The sequence below is a fragment of the Alligator sinensis genome, unplaced genomic scaffold (genome assembly GCF_000455745.1).
Source record: "Alligator sinensis unplaced genomic scaffold, ASM45574v1 scaffold434_1, whole genome shotgun sequence".
In the NCBI taxonomy this organism is placed as follows: domain Eukaryota; kingdom Metazoa; phylum Chordata; order Crocodylia; family Alligatoridae; genus Alligator; species Alligator sinensis.
In genome coordinates, this window is record NW_005841994.1 from 999,166 (window position 1) to 1,022,423 (window position 23,258).

At 44.0% G+C, this 23,258-nt stretch overlaps 1 protein-coding gene across 1 annotated transcript in view; it reads left to right on the forward strand.

The window, feature by feature from the left end:
- The first annotated feature begins 1,539 nt into the window (after positions 1–1,539).
- LOC102388007 (cysteine-rich protein 1-like) overlaps positions 1,540–23,258 on the forward strand; it is a 50,797-nt gene continuing 29,078 nt past the window's right edge. The window contains exon 1 of the mRNA XM_006021449.3: positions 1,540–1,636. Within this exon, the coding sequence (XP_006021511.1) occupies positions 1,594–1,636 (43 nt within the window). The 5' untranslated portion in view covers positions 1,540–1,593. The remainder of the gene's footprint in view (positions 1,637–23,258) is intronic.

The following is a 23,258-nucleotide window of genomic DNA, read 5'->3' on the forward strand; positions in this document are numbered from 1 at the left end:
GTTTTTATTTACCAGGTGAGGAGACTGTGCAACAACTTTCCTTTCATAAGCAAATTTACTGGGCTTTAGCAATTACAATTCTACTACCATAGTTAGACAAAAGCAATACAACATGCTCACCACCCCAAAATCTAACTAGTGAGATGTTACTGGTTGATCAGGCCATGGGTCTTATCCAGGGATCTCAACTTCTGTAACCTCATTCTGCATAGGATAGAGTCTTGGATCAATGACCGGATCCTTCAGGAGTAGGTTCCAAAGGGTGGCACTTTTCTTCTTCATTATATACCTTATAGCTACTGCATTTAATACATAATTAGTTTAAGCCTTCCTCCTAATGCATAATCAATAAGCCTGCTTCTGTTTGCCAAATATGGATTTGTTTTGGTTTTTAACGGTGATTTTCTATTCTTAGATGGGTATAGATATTGCTCTGACAGCTCCTCTTTTCCCAGGTTATATTTACTTAATTTAGTTAGCCAACTTCCCAATATAATACTAACAGTCATTTGGTGATGCTACTGTGCAGAAACTCTGGTTACTGTGCAGTCATTTAGTACTTGTGTATTCAAGTAATAAATGACTGTGCAGTAACAACTGTGCACTCAGCATCTTGTGTAAATGCAGCCAGTGATACTTACTATGGAGAAGTTCTACAAATACACTGGGCTAGGCATCAGCCTACACATGATCAGCTAACACCAAGCTGATATGACTTCTACAAGTCACTTAATCACCCTGGGCCTCCATTTTGCCATCTGTAAAACGGGTGAAATATCAACCTAACGTGTTCAATAACATTGTACAGCACAATAGGTTAATTAGGTCAATCAATCACAGAGGAAGGACTAGAACTTGGATTTCATGGCCCTGAAATCTGAATTTAGTTTACTGAACCATATATTTCCTGCTGTTGCCTGCTTCTGTCAGACTTTTAAAAATTCATAAATGATACTATTTTTATTTGGGGGAAGGATTTTTGTGGGTGGTAAATTTTATTGGACTTTCTGCATGGTTAGGATAGTGTTTGACAAATGTTTGAATGCAAAGCATTTTTCTCACGTGTGTCTTCAACACTATTTTTGTTTGATTTTTTAACTTAAAAGAATCTGGATATTTGTAAAATCATTTCAATTCATGGCCATCCTGCAAATTTAAATGAAGGGAAAAAATAAATAGAAGAAACGTTTTGTTATGAATATTATATCTCCCTTTAGGAAAGCAAAACATTCTGTAAAGAGGCCAAGAGAGTACTTCAGTGCCTATAATATCCTTATAAAAACAGAATCTTATTTTGAATTCTGAGGATAGGATGGAGGGAGACATTCCCCAGCATTTCTTAGGTGCTGGTGGGAAAAAAAAGTGTTTTTAAAACTGTGATTTTGGTTTAAAAAGCTAAATTATTTCTTTGAGTAATATTGTCCCTGAATTCAGCTTTTCACAGACAGTGCTCTCATATGACCACAACATCCTGCTTCAAAAGTAAAACACGTCATGTTTTGCTGTTGGCCATGGTTTTCCTGTTGTTCAGTTGAAGAGAAGACTATTTTACAAACTCTGCTGAATGCTGTGTTGTATTGCACTGCTCTGAAGATGATTTCATATTGCCCCATATGTGGAAAGCCTGTTTACTTTGGTAAGTGACTTCTATTGGACTGAATAATCTTATTATTGTATTTTATTTTTTTTAAAAACCAGAAGGTAAAATTATATACTTGCAGTTCTGCTTCTGTTACATTTGCAATTAGTAAGCCTTCACTCACAATGACACTTCATGAGACATCATTAGCTTGAAATCTAATCAAACAGCCAGCTCAAAGTAGTTTCAATAGTTACACCTGCTCCTGATTTCCTCCACTTACTTGTATGCTTTTACAGTTGTATTTTCCTGGTCTTTAAAAGGTTTTTCTTCTTCTTCTTGACCCTGTGTGAAATATCCATAGAATAACATAGAAAATGACAACAGTTCAAACTATACAGAAAAGCCATGAAGCTGGCTATGCTAAGTGCTGTCTAATGAACTAAAAAAAAAAAGCTGAATAAGGTTGGACAGTTGCAATTGAATAAAACACATATTTTGAATGCCTAAAAAAGCATTTTCAGACAGAAGTTTGATTTTAAGTTGATAGTGTTTCTTTAAATGTCTTTACATATTATCTGTTCAGAATTAAGTGAATGTCTGGATAAAATATCTCAAGGTCATTCCTTCAAAAGTAAAAAGTATTGGTAAGAATTTCCTTTCAGATTTTTTAGGAAATAGCTTGGCAACGGTCATGGTAAATTTACTTAAGTTGTTTCAACTGCATGATATGTTAATTGTCTTTATTAAATAAAGAAAACAAGGCTATGCAAAGGCATAGTAACTGTACCCGAAACCTAAAAGTGAGTTATTGTGCTCCAGATCATATTTGCAATAATTTCGCTGATGTGGCTGTCACTTGGAACTCTTATGCTGTTGGATGAATGTGCTAGGAAGGCAGAGTTAAACCTCAATTCTGCTTTAATACTCTTTTATGAATTAGGTAGAATGCTTATGGCTCACTCGTCAGTTTAGTTAGATAAATGCATTATTAGAAGTTGTCAGCAAGCGTTCTTTGTGGTATTCAGTGAAAATGTTCACCGAGAACAACACATTGCAGTAAAGGGGCATTGGATCCCCACACAGTGTTGTAAGACTTCCATGATTTCATACCAGTTTCTTAAAACTGCAGTTCCTGGAGTCCTATGACTCTGAGAATATGGCTTCCACAATCAAATAAATAACTCCCCTTCCCCCCTCCCCCCCAGCACACACACACCCCTTTTTTCATTTTCAGCCTTTGTAGTTGCAAAAATACCTGTAAATGGGACCTCTAAAATGCTAAAGGCAATTTAAAATAACCTCAACTTTCTTTTTTTTTTTCTTTCTTTTTTTTCACATCATTACATGACTTCTAAGCCAATTTCATCATCCTTTGAATGCTTGGAATTGATCATAAGAAAACACTATGTTCTTCTTTTCGCTTAACATGGAGATAACTTAGGCAGAGCAAATTCAGAAGCTCATATAGCTTTTGGATGCATGTTGGCCTCCTGTGAAATAGCAATGTTACAGTGTTTGAAATATGGCAGGAGGGGATCAACATGGATTGAAATAAGGTATTCTATCTTTTCAAGTTAACGATTGTATCAAGAAGTCTATTGGAAGATTTTTGGCTTTCTTTTATTAAATCACAAACTGGTCAGAAGCTCAGCACTTGAGCAGCATAGAAGGAGTAGAGGGTACATAGTAGTGGGCTGCTTATTAGCCCATCCTTTTAGGAAACAAGGAGAGATGGGAAAGGAATGGGTGTCCCAGTGAGGAGTCATGTAGCTGTCCAGGAAAAGAGTGGGAGAGTGTCTCTCATTTTATTTAGGTTAGTGCAATAAAACACAGAATCAGGTTCTTGCTTTTACCCTTTGCCTGTTGGCCTTCCCCCTCTTACCACTCCTACTTCCTGTGGTAACATTAGCCAATCTATATGGGCAAAGATCTGCACAGCACAATTCGTTCCTTATTAGTGCTTCTCATTACATTAACTAAACTCTGTGATGTTCCAGGTAGGAATTAAGAGGTCACACAGGAGGCCAAATGGAAATTCTGTAGCACAGGTTGTTTGATCCCTCTTTTCCTCTGTGGTCGAAGGCAGAGAAAGTTGGGCGGAGCCAGGTGGGGATGGAGTGCAGAAACAGCTACCTTGACAAATCTGCTTTTCTCTCATTGCTTATTGGAAGCCCCATGTGCACCATGGGAACCTTTCCTGCTGGTTAGGATAAAGCTGGACAGGATCTAGAGGAGGATGATCTGGGAGGAAGGATGATCCTCTCAAGAAAGTCCCCCCCATTCTATGATCTGAGAATACAGGAGCAGGTTCATGGTGTTTTACTTAGCATAAGCTCAGTTGCCATTCCCACCGGTACTCTGAAACAGCCTTTGGGAGGGGCTGAATGAAGCCATTGCTCAGACAATTCCACCTGAGCACAGCTTAAGCTCTGGTGTGTCTGCTGGAGAACCAAGTGGCCCTGGGACCCAAAGTTTGAGAAACAGCACAAAAGTATCCAGTCTCTATCTAGCACTGGCCTCCTGAGGTCCTTGGGTGCTCTTTGGAAGTGCAGATAGAAGTTACATTTTTTGTGTGATCAGGCCCCTGAAAGTAGTCTATAGCTGTGCTGTGACACATGTGCATGGCTGCAGAGCACTTTTAAAGTGGCTGATCATATGAATAATTAACCCTCCCCAAATGAAGTATCAAATGATGGCACTCTACTTTGGAGCACCTTAGGGAACTTGTGTTCCCTAGGGTTCATTTTTTGTGCAGTCGGGACTGGGTTGCATCAGTGAGCTGCCGGTTTGCCTGGCTGAGGCACTGGAGGGAGCCTACCAGGACCCATGAGGCAGGGGAGGCTCTGATTCACTTTTCCCTTTGCAGCTCAGGCTGGGAAAATCCCAGCTAGCAGCTTGCTGCTGCTGGCTTCCCCCTGGGAGGGGGGGGAGAAGGGGCAAGGCTAGGGAGAGGGGTGGCTCCTTGGCTGGGGAGAGGTGTGGCTCATTGGCTGGCTGCTTGCCTGAAGGTAGGCTTGATCTCTCCTCCCCAACCCAACAGGCAAGCATCTGTTGGGTTGGGAGGAGGGTGCTCTAACTCATGGCACTTTGTGTAAAGCACCATGACTTAGAGCGGGGGCCTGCACACCTGTCAGTGTCCCAAAATTCCTTAAGTCAAGTTTCCTGCCAGTTCTTAAGAGGCTGGTTGAGATAAAAAAACTACTGCCCCACCATCAGGTAATACAAACAGAGACTTTGACAATGGGAATCAGATTCCTGTCCTTTTTTTAGGACAAAGCCCATGTCATATAAATGATTCATGAAAGTTATGCCTGGAAAATGCAGTTTTCTGAATTTTCTGTGAACCTTGAGGGTGTTGGGAAGAGAGAGAGAATGTGTATGCACATGTCTGTTCATGCCTTTTCTCCTTTGACAAGAAATTTCAGGAAGGTGGAGTTAAACTTTATAGTATATATTGGTAGTGGAAAGGTAAAATAAAATAACTTACAGGAATGTTGTAATACTTGTAAAAATTGGTATTACAACCCCATGGTAGATATAGTCATGGTTAAATATAAAAGAAGTATGTGAACATACATAGGAGAGCACAGTTAAGGCCCCGAACAAACATAACTCATCTCCTGCCAGAAATAAAGGTCAGACTTTAAGTCTGAAGAACTGAATGTTTATAATTGAGGATGGTTGTATGCTGCCAATAAAGGGAGAGCTAGCTGTAAAGTTGAGACCTCCGTGAGTTTGTTTGGGCAGTGTAATATTTGGTGGAGAGACTTATGTAGTGAGGTTAATGGGAGGTGAATGTTTTCTTAACCGGTGATTTCCTTGATTTGTAATATTGTCCTTTGTAGGAAATGACCGTTAGATAATTACTTCCAATTTAAGAAAATGTGCGCGGGATATATATCTTCCAAACATTATGCAACATGTAGATGAACCCTTTTAGTCAATGGAACCTTTTCTTTGTAGTAGACTATTTCCTTTTGTTACTTACAGAAGAATTTGGCCCTGTATTGTGGTTTGCTATACAGAGCAAGTCTTAATTCAACAGCTTCATTATTTTCCTATTTTAAAAATGTTTTTGATGGATTATTTAAAATGTCATGGTTTAATGCACAGGAACTGCACTATTTTATGGAGGCTCTTCTCTGTTAGCAGCTAATATATCTGTTTAAGTGGTTACAATAGTCTGCACTTGATTATAGTTTTACTTGCCAATAGAGTTCAGACTTTTTTACATTGTAAGCCCTGATTTTCATGAGTTTATAACTCAGTTATTAAAAAATCATATCAGGCTTAAATTTTACTGAGCGATTATTAGGCTACTTTTTCTGTTGTTATAAATAAGATGTGAACTGCAAAGTGTATGGATCATTCATTTTAAGTAGAGTAGCATTCGTTTGAAGTGATTTTTGGAAATATGCCACTTATCCAAAAATGTGTTCATTTGTAACCAATTTTGCACAGACCACTTTCTATACTGCAAGCTTTTGTTATGTTGAAATAGTTGGTTATAATATTCACATTTTAAAAACAGTAGCACATATTCCCTTTCTGCCACTCATTATTTCATTCTTTTAGTACAAGGCATTGTCCACACAAAGATATTCCATATATTTAACCTAAATCAGCTTTTAAAATAATTTAGTGAAACAGATTCAAGTTCTCATATAGAAATATTCCTATCAATTTTAAGCTGGTTATACTGGTTTGCTTTGCACCTGTAAATATACTGGTGAAAGCACAATGTGCAGAAGTCAGGTTTAAATGAATATGAATGTTCACATGATTTTTGGATCAGTGTAACTAAATCAGTTCAAACATTATTGGTGATATCTTGCTTTTACTGAAGTCAATCTCCTGTTAACTTCAACAGGGTTAGTATTTCACCCTATGTCTGTAATTAAACAGGTGTAGCTTTATGTGAAGATGAGTCCTATAGAGATGATTGTCATACTGACAGAATATAAAATATATATACACACAGTTTTTATTTTCAGCTTGACTGCATTTTTCACATCCATAACAATGGCATTTTCCTTGTGTGTTGGTCCCAGTGTCAAATGAACTGGGTGTGTCTATACAAGATGCTTTACTGTGCAGCAAACCAATTTTCTGCGCAGTAAAGTATCACCATCTAAATGTGCACAGCAATTGGGTGCAGTAGAATTATTTACTGAGCTACTGAATAGTCTTACAAGTAGTATCCAGTAGCACAATAAATTACTGTGCTTAAATGCATGTGTACACAGTGACATCAGGATTGTTTCACTCCAGCTCAGATTGAGTCAGAGTATATTCAGTCACATTAATTGCATGTGTAGATGCATCTGCTGAGGCTTTCCTATACTGTCTCATTTTACATTGGGACCAAACGCCCACAGCGTTAGAAGTGAATGTGCCGGAATATTGCAGAAAAGGCTGTTTACCCGCTATATCTTTTCCCAAAGCCTAATCCTGTTCTATATATGTCAAGGGTATTTTCTCCCTTATTTTACAGTTTGGAGCAGGAACAGCTTATAATTTTGAACACGTTAGAGCTAGTAAAAAGAAATGCATTGAAACTTTTTTGACGGAAAATGATTTTTCATGACATGACATAAAAATATTTTGGTTGAAAATAATCATTTTTTGAAAACAAAAATTTTAGGATGTTGACTGCAATTCCTGGGGGTATCTAAAAATGGTGGATAGTTTTTCAAGAAAAAGTTCAATAACAATTGGTGCATCTACATGTGCATTTAGTCATAACTAGATTTACTGCGCAGTAAGCCACTGCACAGTAAGCGATTTTGGGTAAGTGTCTACATGGGCAGGGACCTGGCACTACATTTCAATTCAATTTCAGTTTATTAAGGATTCTGGCTAAATGCCATGCTCCCAAAAATGACATAACACACATACAACCATAATATAAATAAGTTCGAACAAAGTAACCAAACTATAAATAGTATACTAAAAATATAACCCACCAACATAAAAACATTATTAAGATACATATAGTAGTAAATCAAGACACAAATCTATAATATTGTTGTACATAGATCCACAATTAAGACAATAAAATCAAATCTAATGTTAAAATGTATCACTCATATCAGTAATAATGTATATTTAAGTCTAATTGCCTCAGCCTTATAAGCAAAAATTGCAAGATGGTTTACTAAATTTGGATCTGTTTGCTGTAAAAGCCAGATTAATTTCTCTCTGTTTTAAAAAATGTATCAGTTTCTGCAAGAACAGTAATAAATAGATTCTCCTTATGTCATTATATAAAGAACATTCTAAAACATAGTGGGTAGTATCTTCCAAAACTCCTAGACAGACTGGGCAACATCTTTTAGCCCTTGGAATGGAAAATCTACATCCAGCCAGAACAGGTGCAGGCATCTGTTTGGTTCTGATTCTAGTTGAAAGGGATCACCATTTATGATTGAGATCCAACTGTAAATACCTTTCTCCCTCGCCAATTTAACTTCCAAAGAGTATATACAGAAGCAATACGAGTAGCCCTAGCCACTGCAAAATCATTCAGCCTGGCAATATCTTGTATCCTCTGGAAAACCTGAACCTTTTCTATGAGGGAGAAAAATCTTTCATAATCTTTGAGATAGTAGCCCATCCCAGAGGGTGCAGAAGTACAGGAAAGAAAAGCTAACTAGGATGATTGGAAGGGAGGGGGATTATTAAAATCTTCTATGTAGCATAATTTAAGCATGCTCAAAAGTTGTAATTGCTCTCTGTAACCCAAAAGGAGTTCTTGACAGTATAACAGTGTCATCTGCACACATTAAAATAGGGATTGGGGAGCTAATAGTTTTGGGGGTAGAAAATGTGCACCCTGCATATTTCCAATAATGTCACTCATATAAAGATTAAAGAACAACGGGGCCAAAATGCATCCTTGTTTAACCCCTTTTTGTATGTGAATTTTTTTTGAAAGTTCACCCTTCAAGCCCCACTTAACTTGGGCCCATGTATCTTTATAATATTCTATCAAATGCAAAAGAGAAGGGTCAATCTCATAATTTATCAATTTCTCCCAAAGTTTACTTCTTTCTATACTGGCAGAAGCTCTTGGCAAGTCTACATATGTAACATACAGTGCTGACTTGCGCATTTGCATGTACTTATGTCTCAAAAATTGAAGAATAAATATGTTATCAAAAGTGGAATTTCTGTTCCTAGATTGGGTCTGATTTTCATATAATATGTTTTCCCCTTTTACCCATGCTATGAGATGATATCACAAATGGTGCCCAAAAATTTTACGTGAAACGTCTATCAGACTTATAGGGTGATAAGATTCTGGCTTATCTTTTAAACCTTTCTTGAAAATCGGTACAATAATACTCCCATTCCAGGAATCTGGGATGTGGCCCAACTCAGTTATAGAGTTATGCCATTTTTTCAAGATCAGAATCGACCATTTGATGCTATTAATGTAAACTTCCCCTGGTATTCTATCTGGGCCTGGGGCTTTATTCTTCCATTGTACTTTGAGGAAATGTGCTATTTGATCCTTTGTTACCCAACACTTAATTGTATCAGTGAGGGGTTTATTCCCCCCTAGATTACTATTTATTTGTTCCACAGAAGAAGTAAACTGATTGGAAAAATATTCTACCCAACTATCTGTGGTAATATTATTTTCAATGTTATAATTAAAATGAGCTGTTCTCTTTGATACAAGTAGCCAGAAGGTTTTATTATCTTTAGCAATAATTGCCAACCTCAGTTTATCTCATTGCTGGTTATAATATTCTTTTTTCTTATTCTGGAGAAGCGATTTATATGCTTTCCATAACTTTCGAATCTCACTCCAAAAAGTTGTTCCAGTATACCCAGTTTTCTTTAAGTCCCTGGCTTTCCTATTTAATGATCTTTTCTGTTCTATACGTTCTTTATCAAACTAGGATGTGCCTTGTTCTGTAAATGTCTGTATAGGATGGGATGTTAGAGGTACTGAGAGGAGTGGGTGGAGACGATCTTGAATTTGTTTGCAATGCTTTAAAATCTTCTCTTGTATTTGAGTGACTATACTGAATTTCTTAACGAGACACTAAATTTATAGTGCCAGGTCCCTCCAGCCCTGCCATGTGCCCCTGTGGCCACCAGGGGGAGCTCCAGCCTCCGGCACCAGCTGCCAGCACTTGGCAACCATGTTTGAAGCCAGACCCAGCTGCTAGCACCTAGCAGCCATCTTTAAAACATAGCCCTGCTCTGTGCTCTCTGAGCAGCCAGTTCCTATGCTCAGAGAAGCAGCATGGCATGTGCAGAGGCAGCATGTGGCAGCTGTGTTTGTGCCCCCTCTGCATTCCTGAGCAATGCCTGCCCCTGGCCCTGGCAGCAAGGGACAGGGTCCTTGATCCTGCTGGCTGCCTTGGTCACCCTGCTGGCCTGCTGTGGTCATCATTGCCAAGCTCATGGCCATCTCGCTCCATCCGGCTCCCCAACATGCAGCAACTGCCTGCCTGCCTCCTGCACTCCCTCCCAGGGCCCCTGCTGCCACACAGCTGCTGCCACCAGTGACTGATGAGGAGCTCCAAGAGGACATTACTGGGGCCACCATGACCCTCCTGGGCCTCCAGTGCCACTGCCTCTGGGCCTGCCATACCAGCTGGGACTGGTGGCAGCACCTGGTGGAACAGGACTGGGATGACGAGCAGTGGGTCAATGCCTTTCAGCTGACCTGGGCAACCTTTGCCGACTTGCTAGCTGGCCATCTCCAGCCGCACCTGGAGAACCAGGACATTGGCATGTGCCTGGTCCTCCCGCTGACACCAGCCTGGCCTTGGTGCTGCTCAGGCTGGCTGGCCACACCCACCAGCCTGCGGTATGTGGGGCATTTGTTTGGTGTGGTCCAGGCCACTGCTGGGGAGGCCATTCTGGAGGTGTGTGGTGCCTTCCAGGACATGCTGGCAGACACCGTCCTCCATGTCTGTGACCCCCCAGGCGGTGGTCACAGGGTTCTGTGCACTGGGGCTCCTCCAGTGTATTGGGGCCCTGGATGGCACCCACATCCCTGTGACCTGGCCACCCCATGGAGACCAACCCTATTATAGCCACAGGGGGTATCATTTTGTGGTCCTGCAGGCAGTCGTGGACCACCAGGGCATGTTAACAGACATCAGTGCTGGCTGGGTGGGCAGCATGCATGACACCCGTGTGTTCAGAAACTCTGGACTGGCTGCACTGGTGGAAAGCAGGCACTTCACACTGGGAGTGGAGGACCTGCAGCTAGGCACTGTCATCATCGCACCCCTGCTCATCAGTGACCCAGTATATCCACTCCTGTCCTGGCTGATGAAGCCATACACTGGGCATCTGGACCCCTGCCAGGCCCACTTTAATCTGTGCCTGGGCCAGACCTATGTCCTTTCTGAGTGTGCCTTCAGCTGCTTTAAAGGCCGCTGGCACTCCCTCATTGCCTGGTTGTCTCAAAGTGGCCGAGAACAACCTCTGCCAGGTCATTGTTACAGCTTGTGTGCTGCACAATATCTGTGAGGCCTGGGGAGAGCTGTTCTGCAAGGCCTGGGCAGAGGAGGCGTAGTGGGCAGAGGCAGCCTGGGGCAGCGGTGGGAGCACGAGCTGTGGGGACAGCAGTAGTGGCAGTAGCAGCTCCCCCCTGGCGAGGCCCCAGGTGAGCTGTGCACCCACCAGTGGGGGGCCAGGTCACTGGGTGCAGGCAGCTCTGGCGGACCACCTCATGGAGCACTCCCCCCTCTAGCCTACCTGCCCCGTTGCCCACAGACCCCCTACCCCCACCCATCCCCAGCACCACTCTCATGCCAGGCACATGTTCAAACAGAAAATCTTTATTCCCCTCGCAACACCTGGCCCATCCCTACCTCTTCCCCCCTCAACACACAGAGCTCCCTCACTCCTCACCAGACCTCCTCCGCCACCTTCCCCACCCACCAATAATAAAAAAAATCCCTCTTCCTAGTTTGAAAACTACTCACAAGAGTCCATGTTGTTGTGTCCCAGAGTTGGGGGTGGAGCATGGGAAGTGCACCCAGTATACCCTCCACACCCAGAAGTACCCCACTGATGTTGCTTAGGGATGTCTCTTTGAGAGAGCTCTTGTGTCCTTGGTCTCCAGAGCAGCTGCTGGAGACAAGCCCAGAATGGCCTCCCCAGTGAACTTCCGTGGGCAAGAATGGTGGGACATAGGTAGGGCATGCTTGCACCTATCTTTCTGCCACCATGGTGCAAACAAGTCTATTAAAGTCAAGGGAATCTTTGTAAATGACTTCAAAGAAGCCAGGATTTCGCCCTTGAATTTTCTGAATCCTGGTTCAAACACTAACACTTTTGCGGGCTCATCAGGACTCCCTTGCTGCGGGGAATGGCACTGGCTCATCTGCGTTCCAGATGGAAAAGTTTCATGACCAGTAGCAAAGTACACTTAACTTCTACTGCCTCTTACTTTAGAAGGTGGCTGAAAGGACATTTTCTGCAGCTTTCTGCCCAGTTGCTAATTTGGGTTCTGTATTTGACATGCCTGCCAACTCAAAGTTGCCTATGCAAATCAGATTCATTTCTCTCTCTTTCCTAGACTCTGGTTTTCGCAAGTGTCACAACTCAGATGACCTCCTTCATGTAATGTCTTTCCTGGTAAAAAAAAAAAGATATAGGATGTGATGATGATGACTATGAAAGGGTTTCTTTATTTTGGCTGCTGGCTGCAGAATGCCCCTGTTTGTCTTCTGACTAGAGATCAGAGAGCACCACTGGAGTTACCCACACACACAAAGTTAAGCATATGCTGAAGTACCTTGATAAAGGTATAGTGGGAGGTTGGGGAGGAACTCATTGAAGAAACACTTTTCCCTGAGTCCTGACCTGGCCCACAGAGTCAGTGATGAGAGTTCCTTTGGTTACAATTTGACATCTCAACTATTTGAGAGGACCTGTTTATAAAGTGACCATATTTCCCCTGTCACAAATATGGGATATTCCGCTCTGTCCCCGGTTCTTCTTCATGCTCAGCTGTCTCTGAGCTCTGATCTCAGTTAAGTGCATCAGAGAGAAGGAGGGGGAGCAGAGGGAGTACAGAATAGCAGAGAGCAGGAACTTTGGTCTTAGCTGATATGGGAGAACAGAGGGTGTGGAGCACTGAAGTGGGAGCAGAGGTGCATACTGTCCCATTTTCAAACAAACTATGAGCTGTATGTAAAAAATACCAATCCGGGCTTGGTGAGAATGCATTCCAGTGGATGCATCTACACATGTAATTAATGTGCATGAATAAACTCTCGAGCTTGCTCCTGAGTGTGCCATTTGAATGTGTACCCAGGAGCAAAAAAGCTCCAGAGCATATTGCTCCAGAGTTTATTCGTGCACAGTACATGGAGCCCAGTCAGAGCAGCCCAGGCTGGCAGGGCACCCGAGAGGTCAACCTGACATCCCAGGGCTGCTCCGACCAGGCTCCAGAGGCTGCGGAGTGGCTGGCTGGGGCACGAGGGTGCTTCAATGTGGGGGCTGCCTGCTGGCTAGCCCTGCACTAAAGCACCTAGTGCCCCAGTCAGTTGGGGCAGTGTCTACGTGTGCGCTACTGTGCATGAAAAAACTCTGCAGCAGTGTAGTACTCGTATTTACAATTACTACCCTGCTATGGAGTTTGTTAGTTTTGTGCACCCTAACAGGGAGTGTGCCTGTAAATGCTGAGATGTTTATTGCACAGTTAATTAGTCATCTATGCAGTAAGTGTCTTGTGTAGTTGTGCCCAGTGTGTACTAGCTGCTCAAAGTACAGCATGCACAGCTTCACTTGCAAGAACTAGGCTCTAGCATGCCTTGAGATGATTATTACACTATGCAATGGAAAAAACAACTACACTTGCTTTGTGCAGGCCAGACCTTTCTGCTTTCACCAGTTCCAGATTGGCATGTGTCAGGTCACTGGTTCATCATTCTGAAAGTTGCTGATAGTTACTATTGGGGTATCTAGGATCCAGGATAAAGGTGGAAGTTGGTGGGCACAACAACCACTCCTTGAGGCTCCAACAAAGAAATAATTGGACCCAAATATGTACTAACAAAAGTTGCAAGCAACATGGGGGTTGCTATGCTAACAGGTTACATGGCAGGTCAGCAGTAAGCCGGAGGGCTGCCAAGTAGTCTGTGCTCTAAGAGGTTTTCCTGATGCAAATACAGGGACTTGGCTACCAGTTTGCAACCCATGTGTGCTGTAGACAGAGAAAGCCTGGAGAAGTTGAGAGTGGTCCTGAGAGGAAACAAAAGCATAGGGGTTACTGGGCTAATGACCAGGTTCAGGCACAGGGAAAACAGGAGGGAGTGGGCAGGGCTGGTTGGTTGCAAGCAGTCCTGGGCTTGGCTGGGAGGCAGTACAGTTATGGTCCTCCACACAGATTTTACATACATGGCTTGTGTTGCTCAGCGTCCATCCTTCTAACTAGCACCTGCTCTTTCTCCTGCTGGACAGCTGCAGGGAAGGTCTCTAGTTTTGTAGCAGATTCCTCCATTTTAGGGCACATCTGTGGCCTCATTTCACTGCTGTCGACGTGCAAGTCCTGGTTCAGCTGAGCTGCTATAAACTGGTCACTTGCTAAATTAGCATGAATGTCTTTGCAGGAGTTTGGATAGGACAAGAATGCATCAGGTCTCTGCCAGGTCAGGCAGTGTCGTACTTTTCCCTTCTCTTTCCAGTTCTTAATTGAGCCCAAGCCTGGACAAATAAGGACTAACTCCTAAGTCCCATCAAGAATTTCCCTGTCAGAATGAAAATAAATTCTGAAAACTCAACATTTTTTATGAATCAGAATTCAGGAATAGTGAACCTTCTCAAAGCAAACCATGCCCCTTCCTCTGACCACAGTCTCACAGTCAGCTCCAGTGCCTGGAAGGAGCCTCAGGACCATCCCAGTTAATGAAGAGCAGGAGTTATACTGAGCAGGATTGCTAAGAAGAATTTGCTTCTCTCCCTGTTGGTAGCACCAAAAGAATGGTTTACCAGATTCCCACAAACATGCCAGGTGAACGACAAGGATATTGACTTTCTTGAAAAAATAAATGATCCAATTTCTCATTCTGATTAGCCTCTGTTGCTAGAGACCCCTGTTCAGTAAAGCCCCAATGCACATGTTTTGTATCCCACTTTTTATAATTTTAGTTGCATTAAATTCAGGGACTGGATTCAGCCCTGGTGTAAACGTGTGCCACATCCATGGAAGTCAAGGCATGCACTTATGTCAATTTGTTAAATTTGGTTCAGACTTCAGTCCTCTAGATCACATCAATTGTTCTTTATTTTTATGTTGAGACATCACAATCTTCTGTTTGTGCTGTGACAGCCATTTTCAGAGCAACCAGTTGTGATGTCTCAGAGGACTGTTGTGACTTCAGGTAGGGAATAAGAAACTGGAGCAAAGAGTGCTTGAAGATCAAATTAAGCAGATGTTCCTAGCAGTCTGTACAGAACTAAAAATAGGGAGAAGTGCTAGCTTGTCAAAATGCTTGAGGAGGCATCAGCAAGTCTTTGAGAAAGGCTTTCTTAGGATTTCAAGGATATGGTGGGATTAACTTTCTCTAGAACTACTTCTACCTTTAAATGAAGACATAGAGATGTGACAGTGTGATTGAAGACACACTGAAAAGCCAAGCAAAAGTTGGGCCCGGTTCTGAAAATAAGGACAGCTCCAGTGACTTCACTAGTTTGCACAAATTGAAGATTTGACTTGAATATTTGACCCATACATGGGAAATCTAACAGCCTGGAATGCCCGGTGATTGATGCAGATCAAGAGAGAAATGTAAGTGAAAATGAGGACAAACAAGAAGGCAGGATGGTCTAGGGTTTGGGTAGGACTCTCAAAGTTGGAAGACCTGTGTTCAGGTCTCTGCTCTGCCACAGCCTTCCTTTGTGACTTTGGACAAGTCACTTAGCTTCTCTGGGCACATCTACACAGTGACAGCAGTGAATCCTGGCTGGGACAGCCCTGAAAGCAAACTGCCCACCTGTTCCTACTTCCATTTGCCAAACCCAGAAATGCCCTGATGTAGATGCGCTGGGGTCATTCCCAGAGGCTGCTCTCAAGGACACTGGTACCCAAGATTTCAAGAGTGGTTGCTGAGAGAGGACCTGGAATAGCTTCACTAGCACATTTCCAGGTTTGGAGTAGATAGGCAAAGCATGTTCAGAGACATCCTGGCTGGGGCAGGGGGCCACTGCCATTGTGCCAACACACCTCTGTGTTTCACCTCACTGTCTGCAAATCAAGGGTAATAGCATTGCCCTACCTCTGAGGGTTGGGGTGAGGATAAAGATATTAAAGGTTGGGTGGTGCTCAAATCCTCTGTTGGCAGGGAGCAAGCAAGGACCTGTGGTAAAAAATGACAACTAAGAATTAAGTAGAAACCTCAGAGCGGATTTAAAAAATAGGCCTTATGCTACTTTAGGCTGGCAGTTCTCTTTAGACACAGGGCAGATTCAGACCCAGATGAACAAGGCTAATGGGGTCAGCATTCAAACCTGCTAATGCTTTTGGCAAGAAACTCCAGTGCTTGCCTCCTGGTTAATAAGAAATGCCCAACTCTCCAGAGCCAAGCTCTCCCTGCCCTAGACTGCTCCTCACACCATTCCTGCCTACAGACTCCTCTCTTGCTCACTTGCTGCTTCTGCTTTTTTTTTCAACAGCTGTTTCCAGTCCAGGATAGTGGGCAGTGCATATATAAAGCCTGTGTAGCATGAAGAACTGGCACAGATGCTGTGTAAACCACTGCTTCAGATAGAGAAGGGACATGTCAGCAATACCGTTCATTTTCCCATGTCTCTAGAATGTGTGGTGTCTTTCATTTAGAATGAGTGAAACCTATTGCTGGATTAAGGAGAAGTTATCCTGGCACAGCAGAAAGTGCTTTCTGCTGTAAATTGTTATGCCCACATCTCATGATACTTTATGTAGCACTTATTATGAGGATGGACTATAAAATACTTCCCAGATCCCCTCCCTGATCTGTCTGGTCATGTGCAGAGTGGCAGCGAAAACACTACTGTTTGCAGCTGGCAGTATGACATCCTCTTTGCCCAGGGATTAATTGACTGCCCATGGCAGTGGAGAATCAGGTTCTGCCCTTAGAGTTCTCAGCAGTCTCTTGTAAGCTGTTTGACTGGATTGATGCTGCTGTACACAGTGGGATATAGCAATGATGAACATGCATGTTAGAGTAGGATTAGGGATTTTAATGAGAGTAGGGAGAAGGGATTTTTATTTTTTTTTTCCTTTGTTCAATGATCACCATGTGCCCTGAATTATATTCTGAATGGCTAGGGTGTATGAGGAGAGTACGCATTTTTCTTGGGGATGAACTCTAGGGCTACCTGTTTCTAAATCCCATCATACAATGCTGTGGAGTACTGCTGTGAAAACATACCTTGATTGCTCATTCCCACTCTGCACATGCTGAGTGCTGAAAAAAATGCCACACAGCTGCATTTTGGCATCCACTTATGGCACCCCCAGTGCTGCTCTCAATCTTGGGCATGCTCCTGAAAACAGTGCTGAGTATTTCCAGTGCTCAGTAGCATAACTAAGTGGGGGTGAGTCTGGTACCAGCCTCAAGTGTCAACTTGGAGAGTGCAAAAATAGCATCCACCACTGCTGCCTGCCCAGCACTAGCAGTGACCCAACCACTGCCATTGCCCTGTGTCCTGCTGCCACACTTGTCATTGAAATGCCCAGCTATGCTGTGTTGATTTCTTTTATGACAGCAGCAACTTGAGCCATGCAGCAGGCAGCACTTGCAGAGCAGGAGGGACTGAGCGAGGCATATGTTTAAGGCCATATACCCTTATGCCATCTGATGCAGAGGAGGTGATGCCACAAATTGCCCTTGTTAGTTCACGATCAGATTCACTAAACCGGATTCTGATCCTCCTTATTCTGGCCAAATAATCGCTTACTTTGCTACTGAATGAGAATGGAGAAAGTGCTGGCCGGCACACAGAATGGGATCAGAAACCAGCCCGCAGGCCTTCATCTGGGCCAAGTCTGTGGGAAAATCCTTGGTCACAAATATGTATGCAGCAGACTCTTCTGCCTACTAAGACCACTGCCAGTTGCTGGGTCCTATAGGGACAACAGTCTTCACTGCCACAGGCAAACCACTTTGTAGGTGATTCTTGCCCTCTGAGGGTAGAAGTGACCTGTGGGGGTTCCCTAGGGCTGTGCAATGTACATTTAATGCAGCTCTTTGCAGGCCAGCCCCACCATTGCTTGACACAGCCTTCCCCGTTTGCTAAGGGAGAAGGAACAATGTCTGCTACAAGGAGGAAGGGACTGAGGAGCACATGCTCTGAAGTGACCAAGTGCTGCAGGGGATGGTTTGGAAAAAGTCAGTAAGGATGCTCAAAGTCCCATGCCAATATCTAGGCCTCTGTGCCAAGTGACACGTTAGATCAGGAAGCTTTAAAGTTCACCGTTTCTGTGCGTACTGAATGTGTTCCATTCAATGCTGGATTTTATTTGATAGAAAGTGGAGCCCTCTACAGACTCCTAATGCAAATGAGCTCCTGCTGAGGGACAGGATGACATGCTAGTGCTTCACCGCACCAAGGGCACCCACATCCTCATGCTGTTCTGAACAGTCTCTCCTCTAAGATTAGGATGTTCTGTGCTGAACACGGCTGCAGCATTCCTTGCAGTTTAGCAAGCCCAAAGGAAGACTTTTTTGAAGTGTGCGATGCACTGTGCATTTAATAAGTTCCTTCCATGGCATTGTGCTGACGGGGAAAGAAGGAACAGAGCCAGTGACAGATTTTTGCTATCACCAAACAGCTCTTTCATCAAGTGGCAGGTATCCACAAAAGGAAAACATGGGAAGATACAGAAGAGGGGTGATGGGATACAGTGTTTTTCACTGCTTGGTCACCAATGTTTCTAATTATGCTCACATCACAAGTGACTTGAAGTCAGGAAGCAAAAGCTTTCATTTATATGTCAGGATAGATGCAATGATTTTGCTGCTGATTTATATCACTTGATAATTTGGCCCACTCTGTCTTTCTACATGGAACGTTGTTGTATACATGTTAGGATATCACATGTACTAACGTATTTATCCCCACAACATCCCATGACATGAGACAAGCTATGTTGTCTCCATTTAATAGAGGGAACTAAGGCAAAGATATACATTTATTTGACCGTGATTATACCAGGAATTTGTGGCAGAGCTAGAACCTGAACAAAGGATACAAGGGATACTTCATGGGGATGCGTTTTGGAAGTGGCAAGGGTGAGTGACAGCTGTGTTAAGACACACGGCTGCCTGAGCCAACACAGTTGCTAAGACACCTGCAGAGATACCAGCACTCTTCTTGTTCCCAGAGTTGGGTCCGGATCTGGCCTATGATGAGCCCTGTTGTTTGGGGGCCAAGTGAATGCGACACCCCTGCTTCCTGCTTGGTCCCCTTTTATTTCCCACCTGCCAGGGGCTCCAGCCATACCTGAACTCTGCAGGGGACAAAGGTATGTGCAGCTGCAGGGAACTGGCACCACCGGTAGGTGAGCTACACTTTTGAAGGGGATGCAACTGCACCCACCTGGGTCTGCCCCTAGGCACTGTTAGCCTGTTATTCCTCCCCAGCAATTGTACCACCCCCCCGCTCCGAAATGATGAGGCTTGTAGATTATTCACAAGGTGGCTAGAAAGAAACTGGTCATGAAACAGATAAGCATTAGATTCCCAGCTAAATCAGCAAATCCCATTTGTTTTAATCAAGATACACTTGCTGACACCAGTTTAAAATCAGGTTCATCTTGTTACAGGGCCTAAACACATGAAAAACCCTTTGCTCCTGTGACATGGTTCAGAACAAAAGAAGTTTATGTACAGGAACCTGGCTTTAAATGCCTCTCAGGGAGGTGCTCACACCACCCAACTCCAAATAGATAAAGTTACAGAGAAGTTTTATGAAGTGGTTTCAAATCCTCTTTCTTGCTGATGATAGGTAGCAAGCACACTGCAATCATATTGATTTTTTGTTTAGAGATAAGAATAATGACACAAACTCCCTCCTATTGGCAAAGACATTATGGAGGGTCAGTAATCTGCAATTAAAACGCTGTATCAAATCGTTTACTAGAGAATACACATAATACAGATACTCTGTACAGACTTAAAGAGGATAGCATTTGTTTCAGAAATTCTAAAAGCTGGGTTTCGGGATATACTTATACATAAATTGTTAAAAATCTTTTAGAAAAAAAATTGACATTGCTATTGCTCAGTATATTCATTGCAGTGTAAATAAATAACACAGTACAAGAAATGTACATACTGTACTGTAGAAATGTATATATACTTTTAGAATAGAAGTGTCCTATACATATAATTTGCTCCATACCTGTATCATATAATGCAGATATGTGTTGTGGAATACTTATTTGCTACATATTTGCTGTTCACTGCATATAATGTATCATGGCAATGTAGATCCTGTGTAACAGAAATGCTGTGATTCAGTTATACTTATATTGCATTAAAATACATCACATTTTCTGCATTGCTGTAATGCAGTATAAGCATGTGCACTGCCCTGTAAATGTATAGCACAGAATAAGCAATGCATGCACTGTGATCTATCAATGTTTGCAATGTTATATATTTATTGTGCAACATCATACCCTGTTCTAAATGTGCAAAGATGTGTTTTACAGTGAATGTATAGTACTGTATACACACTGCACCGTAAATATGGCTTTTCTGCACCTCACATTTAATTAATTGGATAAACAGTAATAAGCTAGTTTCTGCCACAGCAGGGCCAGAACACAGAGCCATTTCCCAATGCTTGCTTCTACTCCTAATCCCACTTATCCTCCTCTCCTGGCTGTATAGCAGGCCCAGTTCAAAAGCAAGGCTGGAGAGGGCTGGGGCAATGCCTAGTTCATTGCCTGGTGGTTTGAGCCCTCTGCTGGGAAGTGGGAAACGTAGATTCAGGCTCCCGCTGAGTGCTCATGGTCTGGGAGAAATGCAAATGTAAACAGACTCTGAATCATGTATAAGTGCTGCAAATTGCATTTGGACATTTATATAAATGTTCCTCATACCTGTAAAGCTGAACTAGGTTTTAGCCTTATGCCCTACAACAGGGCTGTCCAACTTCTGAGCCTACATGATCCACAGGCTGCACCAGGGAGGGAGAGGTACAGGTCCCACAGGCTGCACATCCACTGTACTATATGCACAGAAGGATAGGTGCCCTCCCCACTGCACCATGCACAGGTGCCCTGGCCTTACCTTCAGCTCCCAGTTGCATCAGACTGCACAGGTGCAGGAGGAAGTGGTGACCCGCCCACCTCCCATTGTCTCCTTCTGAGTGCTTTCCCTTGCTTTCCCCACTGGCCTGGGGCCCGCTCCAGGCCAGTGGGGGATACTTGGAGGGACTAGCGAGGGAGCAGGAGCACTTGGAAGCAGGGACCCATCCTTCACTGTCAGGGTGAAGGCAAGGTAGGTTTGTACTTTATAGACTAACTAAATAGATATATGTATATATAGTACAGGCTTTTGTGGCCTAGAGCTCCTTCCATCAGGTGCTGTTCTCCATCTATCTGTGCTAGTGTGAACAAACTTTGCTCAGTGTGCCAGGCTGGTGGGCAGGGCAACTTCTGCACAGTGTCCCCTGCAGTGCCATCAGAGGCCAGCCTCTGCCTGTGGGGGATGGAGCCTGGCCACAGGCCTCTGCACTGACCTGTCCCACGCTGCTATCAGGGCTTCTGGGAGCCATGGGGTCGGGCCATGAATGACTGAAGCCTCTTGAGACTGGGGGGCCCAATTTGTGGGCGACAGTGTTGGCAGCAGGGTGGCAATCAGCGACTGCTCGCAGAAGCTGTTGGCGGTGGCAGGGAGGAGGGGCAGTTTGTGAGCGGCAAGTGCCTGCAAATGCCGGCGGCAGCACTGGCGGCGGCAAGTGACAACCGCCTGCAGAAGCTGGCAGAGGCATCAGCCATGGCGGGGGCAAGCAGCAACTGCCTGCAGAAGCTGGCAGCTGTGGCAGCAGCGGCCAATCTCAGGCGGGGCATGTGCCCCCCCTCCTACGAGTTGCCTATGGGTTGGGGAGAGGGGTGGTGTGAGCATGCACACATGAGAAGCCATCATGGTGGGGTAGGATAGTGCAGAGGCCCACTTCCAAGCTTCATCCCCCATCCCCTCAGCTGCAGATGCAGCCAGCAGGTGCTAGATCCAGGCTCCGGTCAGGGTGGAGGGGTGGGAAGGGGGAATGGAGCTTGCTATAGACCTGGGTGGGCTTATGCTCCTGCTGCTGCTCTGCTGCCAGACCTGGCCTGGGTGTGGGAGCTTGTGAGTGTGTATGTGTACATGCATATATTTGTGTGTTTGGCGCTCAACAGCTCACTAAAATACATTACGTGGGCCTCCGGTCCAAATAATTGCTCACCCCTGTGCTAGCCCAAACTTCCCCCTGCCTCACCACCACAGGGGGATCTGCTCCACTGCTGCTGTTGCCACACCTCACTGCTGCCCTGCTGCTACCCTCACCTACTGGGGGCATTGCTCCACTACTGCAAACCATCACCAGGGGTGCTGCTCCATTGGTGCTACACGTTGTCACTGGGGGGCAGTGTGGATATTGACAGTGCATCCAGTACTTCAGCTATTCATTACTGGCAAAGGACACTGTTCTGCTATTTACTTCTGGCTGCAGAAGCAAACCAGCTCTTTTAAAACTTGAGCAAACTCCAGGATTTCAATTCTTTAGAAGCTAGCAGGCACAGGCTTCAACTTTACCTGCTAGAGTTCCAAAAACTTCAGTTCTTTTAAAACATATAGCTAGGCTATACCTAAATGATAAAACATAACACCACCTCCTTTTCCTTTCCTTTTCTTTTCTATTTTCTTTCATACTCCTGCCTAGGCATACGTGTTGAAGGTCCTGGTGACCTCTTGCTCATACACCATGATCCAGAAGGATTGACGATTGCCCACACTACACTATACTTGCTTCAGCGTAGAACATTTAGGTCATCCATGTAGACAAGGGGCTTGACCTCTGCCCCACCACTACCCAGGCACCTGTATTCCCTGCATCCTGGAATCTCTTCTAAGCCACTGTGCCAGCAGCTCCATGACATAAATGAACAAAATCAGGAAGAGTGGGCAGCTGTACCAGACACCTGACTTCACTCTGATCAGGGTGGCCAGATGGCCATTCACCAGCACTCTGCTGGTAATGTCCATATACAGTCTTTATTCAGTTCATAAAAGTTCAAGGAACATCTGCATACAGAGCCTTGATCCAGCCCATGAGAGGGGGAACTCCCATCCACTGCAGGTTATAGACAGGAACTGGTGGGACACTCAGTTGTAGGCTTATTCCAGCCTTTTCCAGGTTGAGATTCAGCATGGCTATGTCCAGGTGTCTCTCCTGGCAGCACTGCAGCACATCCCAGAGCTGCATCAGGGTCCACGGATCTGTCACCCCGTCACCAAATGTGACTGATCCTCATGGATGATTGTGCCTATGACAGACTTAAAGCACTCTAGCCAACAGTTTATAGTCAACATTTAGAAGCATTATTGGTCTCCAGTTTTCTAGCTCATCCCTAGCTCCTTTCTTGCACAGAAGGAGTATTCGGTTCTGGTCCATCCCTGCTCCACACTGGTCCTCCTCCAGCTGTTCCTTCTGCATGTACTTC